At 47.1% G+C, this 8882-nt stretch overlaps 2 protein-coding genes across 2 annotated transcripts in view; one reads left to right on the forward strand and one right to left on the reverse strand.

Moving 5' to 3' along the window:
- ETH_00003055 (uncharacterized protein) overlaps positions 1 to 5416 on the forward strand; it is a gene marked incomplete at both ends in the record, with an annotated part of 7739 nt that extends 2323 nt beyond the window's left edge. Inside the window, 7 exons of the mRNA XM_013376000.1 lie at positions 793 to 874; positions 1154 to 1225; positions 1767 to 1930; positions 3530 to 3688; positions 3986 to 4064; positions 4460 to 5003; positions 5328 to 5416. Coding sequence (XP_013231454.1) covers positions 793 to 874; positions 1154 to 1225; positions 1767 to 1930; positions 3530 to 3688; positions 3986 to 4064; positions 4460 to 5003; positions 5328 to 5416 — 1189 coding nt within the window. The remainder of the gene's footprint in view (positions 1 to 792; positions 875 to 1153; positions 1226 to 1766; positions 1931 to 3529; positions 3689 to 3985; positions 4065 to 4459; positions 5004 to 5327) is intronic.
- Positions 5417 to 6307: 891 nt separating this feature from the next.
- ETH_00003060 (uncharacterized protein) lies at positions 6308 to 8571 on the reverse strand (the record flags this gene model as incomplete). The annotated part of the gene is made up of 4 exons (XM_013376001.1): positions 6308 to 6394; positions 6597 to 6715; positions 7087 to 7263; positions 8079 to 8571. The coding sequence occupies 4 exons, from the start codon at positions 8569 to 8571 to the stop codon at positions 6308 to 6310; spliced, it is 876 nt and encodes a 291-aa protein (XP_013231455.1).
- Positions 8572 to 8882: the final 311 nt, after the last annotated feature.

Genomic DNA, 8882 nt, shown 5'->3' on the forward strand with positions numbered 1-8882 from the left:
GCATGCATGCATGCATGCATGCATGCGATCGCAAGCATAAAACTTCCTCTTCTGGTTTTCTTGCTTTTGTGCACCTAAGAGCTATTGCAGAACAACTGCATTTAGATGCTATGCTGCTGCTGCTGCTGCTGCTGTTGCTACTGCTGCTTTAGTAGTAGCCGCGGCCTTATCTGCTGCAAATGCGTTTGCTTTCCGCCTTTGCTGTTGCTTGTGCAGCAAAGTCTGCTGCTGCTGCTGCTAAATGTGCCACACTGCTTTGCTGCTGCTTAGTCTGTTGCTACGTTGCTACTATATCTGCTGCTGCTGCTGCTGCTGCTGCTGCTCAGGATGAGTCCTTTGCTGCAGCAGCACTTGGGCGGCTCCCTGGCGACTTTTGGCTCCTGCAGCAACGGCTTCTGGTGTCTCTCAAATTAATTTAATTTAATTGATTTAATTTAAATTGATTTAATTTAATTTGATTTAATTTAATTTGATTCAATTTAATTTCTTTAAATTGTTAATTGATTCAGTTCAATTGCTTAATCTCTTGTAGCTCTCTGCTTCGCATGCATGCATGCATGTACTTAAAGGCTTTTTATGGGGCTTTTCCGCATGCGTGCATGCATGCGTGCATGCATGCATGCATGCGCGTAAAGCCCCGAGCTTTACGTGCATGCACGCATGCAGCACTGCATGCATGCATGTCGCTTTGCGTGCACGCAAGCAGTGCATGCATGAGTGCATGCATGCATGCATGCACTTATGCATGCATGCATGCATGCATGCATACAAGGGTGTGGGGCTTGTGTGCAGGGTGAAGGGTAGTGACATCGACACTTGTTTGGTTTTGCCGGGAGTTTTGAACAAAGCAGAACAAATCACAAAACTCAAAGTTGTCAGTTCCAGCAAACGCATGCATGCATGCATGCGTTTGCTGCTGCTGCTGCCGCTCTGGCTGCTGCTGCAGTGCTTGCTGCTGCTGCTGCAGCGTTTGCTGCTTTTTGTGTAGTTTGAGCCAATGCGATAAAGAAGGATCAATACAGATCAAAAAGAAGACAAAAAGAATCAAAAAAGAATCAAAAAAGACGCAAAAAAGAATCAAAAAAAGACAAAAAAGAAATAAAAAAGAAATAAAAAGGAAACGAAAAGGAAATATATTTTTGCCTTTTTGCAGGCGAAGTATTTGGTGGAGAGGTTTTCAATTGGGTCCGCAGAAATCATTCCAGCACAAGTCCCCATTGCAAAGGTAAGCAGCAGCAGCAGCAGCAGCAGCAGCAGCAGCAGCAGCAGCGGCAGCAGCAGCAGCAGCGGCAGCAGCAGCAGCAGAAGAGATAGAAGCAAGCAACAGTAGTGGTGGGTTTAGGGTTTAGGTTGGGGGTTGAGGGTTTAGGGTTTGTAATATTTTTAGCTTAGACAGGGTTTGGGGTTTGTAGAGTTCGCAAGGTTCCCACTTTAGGGTTTAGGGTTTAGGGTTTAGGGTTTAGCGTCTAGTTCTGTTGAGGGTTTAGAAATTAGAGTTTAGGGTTTAGGGTTTAGGGTTGAGGATCCAGGGTCTACTCTTGTTTAGGGTATATGGCGTAGGGCCTAGTCTTGTTGAAGGTCAAGAGTAAAGGGTTTAGGGTTTAGGGTTTAGGGTTTTTGTGCAGGTGTGGGGTTTAAATGGAGGTTTATTATTAGCTCTACCTTTATCAAGAAAAAGCCTTTTTGAGCGTAAAAACTCCAAAATTGAGTCCCATCAAGGGTTTAGGGTTTAGGGTTTAGGGTTTAGGGTTTAGGGTTTTGTGCAGGTATGGGGTTTAAATGGAGGTTTACTGCTGGATTTGTCTTTGTCGAACAAAGTGGCTTTAATGAATTCTTCTTTTTCTTTTGTCTTTTGCAAAACCGACAAAAGAATCCAAACCCTCGGCACTCTTCTCAAGCGCTGGGGCAGCAGCAGAGGCATCAATAACAGGTCTTCTTTTTCTTTTTTCGATTTTTCTGCAGCTTTTTTCAAACCCTTTTCAGTTCTTTCCGTCTTTTTTCATCCAAGTTTTCTTTTTATTCTATTTCGAATTTAATTGGGCTTTTTCCCCTTTTTTTCGCTTTTATTTGAGCTGTGTTTGCGCTTTTTTGGCTTTTATTTGGGTTTTTTTCGTTTTTATTCCCTCTTTTATTTGTCTCCTTTATCTGTTTTATTTGTCTTTTTATATTCCTTTTATTTGTCTCCCTTATTTGTTTTCTGTTGTCTCCTTATTTTTCGTTTATTTGGTGCTTCTTTCTCTTCTATTTATCTTTTTACCTTTTCTTTATTGCTTTTCTTTTTGTCTTCTTTTATTTTTTTGTCTCTTTCTTTTCGTTTCATTATTTGTCTCTTTTTGTCTTTTTATTTCTCTCTTTTTTGTCTCTTTAATTGTCCTTTTATTTGTTCTCTTTTTTGACAAATTTCATCCAAAAAAATTGGATTGAATTCACCAAATTCAATTTAATTCAATTACCTGAACCTAATCAATTAAATTGATTCAATTTAGTTAATTAAATCAATTTAATGACTTAAATCAAATTAATTAATTAATTTAATTAATTTAATTTAATTTAATTATATAAATTAATTTAATGAATTGTTTTGTTTGCAGATCCGAAGGCACCTTGAGTACGTACACCCTAATGCTGCAACTTTTCTTTTTTTTGCAAACTCGAAATCCTCCAATTCTTCCTCCCTACAAGTAAAACTATTTCTTCTTATATTATTTGATTTTATTTCTTTTTTATTCCTTTTTTATTTTTGTTTTTGTTTCTTTCTTCTTGGCTTCTTTTATTCTTTTAATCTTTTTAAATCCTTTTTAAATCTTTTTCAATCTTTTTTTGACCTTCCTGGATCTTGTTTTTACCTTTTTTATTCTTCTTTTAATCTTCTTTTAATCTTTTCGCTTTTAATCTCTTTTTATTCTTTTTGTCTCTTTTTATCTTTTTTAGCTTTTTATCTTTTTTATCTCCTTTTACCTTTTTTGTCTTTTTTATCTCTTTTTTGTCCCTTTTTTTCCTTCTTTTGTGTCTCCTTTTATTTCTCTTTGCATTTTGATTTCCTTTAATTTCTTTTTATATCTTTTTCCTCTTCTTTCCATTTTCCGTTTTTTTGTTTTTTGTTCTTTTTATTTCTTATTTGTTTCTCTCTTTTGTCTTTTTGTTTCTTTTTGTCTCCATTTAGCTTTTTGCCTTTTTAAATTCTTTTTTTAATTCTTTTTTAATTCTTTTTCAATTATTTTTTAATTCTTTTTTAACCCTTTTTTAATTTTATTTAAATCCTTTTTTACTTCTTTTTAAATTCTTTTTTTAATTCCTTTTAAATTCTTTTTTTAAATTCCTTTCCATTTATTTTTCAAAATCTTTTTCATCTTTGAATTTATTTGCTTTTAAACCCATTTAAATGAAATTCTTCTCTTTTTGAATGTATGTTTCATCCCTTCTTTTTTGTTTTTATTTTACTTTCAATATTTATTTTTTAATTTTAATTTTTCTTTTGCTTTCTAATTTATTTTTATTTTTAATTTTTGTCTCTTTCTGTCTGTCACAGAAGCATCGAGCTTCCGGAGGCTTCTTCAGAGAGTCCCCAAACAGCAGCAGCAGCAGCAGCAGCAGCAGCAGCAGCAGCAGCAGGCAGCAGCTCTAGGCCCGCTGGGGATCGATTTGGAGGAGACGATCCCAGACGTTTGCCTTTTGCTTCCGACAGCGAGTAAAAGCTTTTTGTCTCTTTTGCTGCTGCAGTTCAACCCTTTTCATTACAGCAGCAGCAGCAGCAGCTGCTGCTGCTGCTGCTGCTGCTGCTACTTCACCTCTTTAATTGGCTGAAGATCAAACCGCAGCAGCAGTAGCATTCGCAACAACTGCTGCTGCTGCTGCTGCGGATACAGTAGCTTCTGCTGCACTTGCCGTGCCTTCCGCTGCTGTCTGCCCTGCAGCGGCAGCAGCAGCAGCTGCTGCTGCTGCTGCAGTGTTTGTTTACTTTCGTTTTTTGGGTTTGTTGCTGCAGCTGGATCGTAAAGAATGTGATGAGTAAATATGACAAAAACACAGAGACAGTTGAGGAGCTGCTGATCGGGTTCTTCCATGTAGGCTGCTGCTGCTGCTGCTGCTGCACTTGCTGCTGCTGCTGCTGCTGCTGTTCTTCCTATTGCTTCGGTATTTGCAGCGGCTTCATCTTTCTTTTGCTGCTGATGTTGCTGCTGCGGCTGCAACCCTACCGGCGTTTGCTGCTGTGCTTGCTGCTGCTGTGCTTGCTGCTGCTGCACTTGCTGCGGCTGCAGATGTTGCTGCTGCACTTGCTGCTGCATCTGCTGCTGCTGCTTTTGCTGCTGCTGCTGCCTTCTCGCGTTTCCACTTTTCGTGGCGCAGCAGCTAATCCCTCGAAATAGTTCCTCATTAATAAATTACCACTAAGAATTATTTATATATATATATTTATTTATTTATTTATTTTTTTATTTTTTTATTTTATTTATTTCAGTTTTATGGCCACGCGCTGCCGCAGCTGCAAACTGATGCTGCTATCATTTTGGACCCTTATGATGCTTCGCTGCATGTGGGGCAGCAGCAGCTTGACCCCCGGCTGCTGCATGCAGCAGCAGCAAGTGGAGCAGCAGCAGCAGCAGCAGCAGCAGCAACTGCAGCAGCAGAGACCCACCCTTTCCCCACCCCGCGGGGGCCCCCAGGGGGCCCCCCAAGCCTGCACGCAGCAGGCGAAAGAAAGTTTCCTATCCCTCGCAGCGCAGCCCTCGACGTGGCTGCTGCTGCTGCTGCCAGCAGCAGCAGCAGCAGCAGCAGCAGCAGCAATATGTGGCTAATGAGGTGCCCCTTGTCCCGCTGCATTGTCAACCGTTTCAGCCCCTCTGCGGGGACCCTCATTGTCTCTGAGTTTGCCCGCGCCCATGTGCTGCTGCAGCAGCAGCAGCAGCAACAACAACAGCAGCAGCAGCAGCGGCAGCAGCAGGATCCTCTGTCTCTGCTGTGCGAGCCCGTCACAGTCAGCCACCGGGAACGGATAAAAACAGGTCAGTTAAATTTATTTATTTGTTTATTTTTAATTTTTATTTGTTAAATTTATTTTGCAAGTATCTCTTTTTTAATTTCGTTCTATTTAATTCTCACTTTTTTCTTTTAATCCTTTTTGCCTCCAATTGTCTCTCTTATTGTTTTTCGTTTCTTTTTTTGTTTATTACTGCTTATTTTGCTTATTTTTGTTCATTTTTGTCCGTTCTTTTGTTTATACTTATTTTCTTTTTATTCATTTTTATTTCATCCATTCTATTTTTATTCATTTCTATTTTTAATTCATTTATTGCATTTTATCTATTTTATTTTAATTTCTTGCGCAGAGACGTTTCGCTACAGAAGACTTGCTGCTGCTCTCGCCAGGGCCCAGGGCTTGCTGCCTCCCCCCGTCCACCTCCAGCAGCAGCAGTAGCAGCAGCAGCAGTAGCAGCAGCAGCAGCAGCAGCAGTTGCTGCAGCGGCAGCAGAAGCAGCTGCAGCAGCAGCAGCTGCAGCAGCAGCAGCAGCAGCAGTTGCTGCAGCGGCAGCAGAAGCAGCTGCAGCAGCAGCAGCAGCAGCAGTTGCTGCAGCGGCAGCAGAAGCAGCTGCAGCAGCAGCAGCAGCAGCAGCAGTTGCTGCAGCGGCGGCAGAAGCAGCTGCAGCAGCAGCAGCAGCAGCAGCAGCAGTTGCTGCAGCGGCAGCAGAAGCAGCTACAGCAGCAGCAGCAAGTGGCTCCCAAGGGACAGCCCGAGCGAGCAGCAGATTAAAATGTTTGAAGTCTTTGGCACGGCGCCTTGCAATTAAAACAAATCATTATTTTTAAACTTTTTATTTATTTGTTTATTTATTCATTCGTTTATGTATTTATTTATGTACTGGGGTTCTTTATTTATTTTGGCTACTTTCCACTTTCGCTTGGCTTCCTAGACACATGCATCCCCACCTCTACGGTGTACGTACACTCCCTGCATGCATGCATGCACGCCTCCAGCCCCACAAAGCCCCAAAACTTTGCCCTTAAAAGAAACTGGGGTTTCTGTCCGGCGTAAACCGAAAAAGACAAACGCACGCAGCCCCAAAATGGCTGCATACCCATGCATGCGAAGGGCCCCTCAGGGGGCCCCCTAGGGGCCCCCTAGGGGCCCCCTAGGGGCCCCCCAAGTGGCCTCCAGAGGGGTCTTAAGGGCCTCCTAGGGGCCTTCTAGAGGCCCCTAAGGGGCCCCCTAGAAAGCCCCACAGGGGCCCCCAAGGGGAGTCTTGGGGGTCCCCCAAGGGCCTCCTGGGGGGGTTTTGAGGGGCCCCCTAGGGGGCCCCCCAGGGGCCCCCTAATCTTGGGGCCCTGTTTCTGTTCCTGCTTCTGCTTCTGAGAGAACTAAATGCCACTCCTGCATGACGCTGCTGACCATGTTCATCTGCAGCAGCAGAAGCAGCAGCAACGGCAGAAGCAGCAGCAGCTTTCGCAGCAGCAGCATCAGCAGCAGTAGCAACAGCAGCAGCAGCAGCAGCAGCGCCCGCAGAAGCACCACGACCACCGCCAGAATCAGCAGCAGCAGCAGGAGAGCCAGCCTCAGCAACGGCGCTAACTGCAGCAGCAGCAGCAGCAGCAGCAGTTACTGTGGTGTTGTAGAGAGCAGCAAGTTCAGTTATTTTGTTTTCCAACTTCAAGACAGCAGCAGCAAGAGCATTTCCCTTCGCCTCCAAAGATTGCATACGCCGCTTGTAGTCTTCAAGCTCTGCAAACCCCAAAACACACAACGATGCATGCATGCATGCATGTATGTATGTAATTATATGTGTGCATGCATGCATGCATGCAAGTATATGTGTGCATGTCTGCATGCATGCATGCATGCATCAAGTTGGCTCTGAAACGCCCCAGTTATACAGGTTCGCTGCATGCATGCATGATGCATGCGGAGCAGCTGAGAACTTGCGCTACTGCAGCAGCTGCTGCTGTTGCAGCAGCTACTGCTGCTACCAGAAGTGCTGCGGCTGCTGCTGCTGCTGCACTGCTGCCTGCAGCACACGACCAACCCTCCAGCCCCGGCCCCCGCCGCCCCCGCTGCTGCCGCTGCTGCTGCTGCTGCTGCTGCTGGGCTTGTACCTGAAAGGCAAGGGGGATTGACTAGCTCTTGGAGACTTTCTAAGGTCCTGAGTTGTGCTGCAGTTGACAGCAGCTGCTGCTCCTGCTGCAGCACCAAATCTCTCTTTGCCCGCAGCGTCAGCAGCAAACGAGCAGCAGACAACGGGCCCCCCTCCAGCCACACCTTCAGCTCAGAGTCTGCAGCAGCAGCAGCAGCAGCAGCAACCGCAGCAGCAGCAGCGGCAGGACAGGGTCGGGGTCAGGTACACGCAAGTAGCTCCCACAGGTCTACAGATCCGCGACGGCAGCACAAACAGCAGCAGCAGCAGCAGCAGCTACAACGACAGCAGCAGCAGCAGCAGCAGCAGGTTACATTTGGCCACGACTTCTCCCAAGGGCCCCCTGAGAGCTGCTGCTGCTTGGTGCTGCAGCCGGCAAAGCGAAAGCACCAGCGAAGGCTCGTAGCTAGCTGCTTCGTGTTTTGACTGGCTAGCTGCTGCTTCTCCTGCTGCACCTTGGCTAGCTAGCTGGCTAGCTAGCTGGCTAGCTAGCTGGCTAGCTAGCTCGCTAGCTGCCCCCTGGCCCCCCGAGCTGCTGCTGCCCGGGGACCCGGAGGCAGCAGCAATGCCTGTGCCAGAGGCGCACACGCGCAGCAGCAAAACTGCACTCAGCAGCAGCAGCAACAGCTGCAGCAGCAGCAGTAGCAACAGCAGCAGCAGCAGTTGCAGCAGAGGTTCTGTTGCATTTATGGCCTGTCTGTGGCTTTGCATTCGCCAAATGCTCCTGCAGCCCCGATGAGCACTCCGCTAATTGGTGGTCGCTAAGGGTCTAGGGTTTAGGGTTTAGGGTTTAGGGCCTATGGTTTAGGGTTTAGGGTTTGGGGTTTAGGGTTTGAAACGGTCATGGGCCCAGAGGATACGGGGTTTAAGACCTAGGGTTTATCAAGGTAGAGATCCGAGGGTTAGGGATTTAGGGTTTAGGGTTTAGGGTTTAGGGTTTAGGGTTTGGCGTGCCCGTTGCTGCTTCACATAGGGCTATTCGCCTTTCTATTTCGTCAAGAATAATTCTGCCCTGCTCGTTGGTTAGGGTTTCGCGTTCCTGCTGCTGCAGCAGCAGCAGCAGCTGCTGCTGCTGCTGGTCCTGCTGCTGCAGTTGCTGCTGCTGCTGCTGCTGTGGCTGCGCCGGAGCCTCGGACTGCTGCTGTTGCTGCTGCTGTTGCTGCTGCTGGACTTGTGCCTGCTGCGCAGGCTGGGGCGCTTCATGCTGCTGCTCCTCGTGCTGCTGCTGCTGCTCTGACTGCTCTTGCTCCTGCTGCTGCTGTTTCTGCTGCTCCTCTTCTGCCGGCTCCTGCTGCTGCTGCGCTTGCTGCTCTTGTTCCTGCTGCTCCGGCTCTTGCTGCTCTTGCTCCTGGTGCTGTTGTTGCTCCTGTTCTTGCTGCTGCTGCTCTTGCTGCTGCTGCTGTTCAGCAGCAGCAGCTGCGGCTGACTCCGGGCTCTCTCCAGCCATAGCGGGGCGCCAGAGAGGCTTTCAGCTTGTGCTGCCTGCTGCTGCTGCTGCTGCTGTTGCTGCTGCTATGGCTGCCGCTGCGGTTGGCTCCGAGGATGCAGCAGCAGCAGCAGCAGCAGTTTCGGAACCAGCAGGAGCAGCAGCTGTTGCTGCTGCCCTATACCTACGGCAGGCGACTCACGCCGCGCATTCGTGGGGACTACAGCTTTGTTGCAGCTGCAGCTGCTGCTGCTGCAGCACAGGTGGTCTGTTTCTGCTGCTGCTGCTGGTGCTGCTGCTATGCCAGCTAGCAGCAGCAGCAGCAGCAGCAG

Source organism: Eimeria tenella, genomic scaffold (assembly GCF_000499545.2).
Source record: "Eimeria tenella Houghton genomic scaffold, Eth_scaff308, whole genome shotgun sequence".
Lineage (NCBI taxonomy): Eukaryota > Apicomplexa > Conoidasida > Eucoccidiorida > Eimeriidae > Eimeria > Eimeria tenella.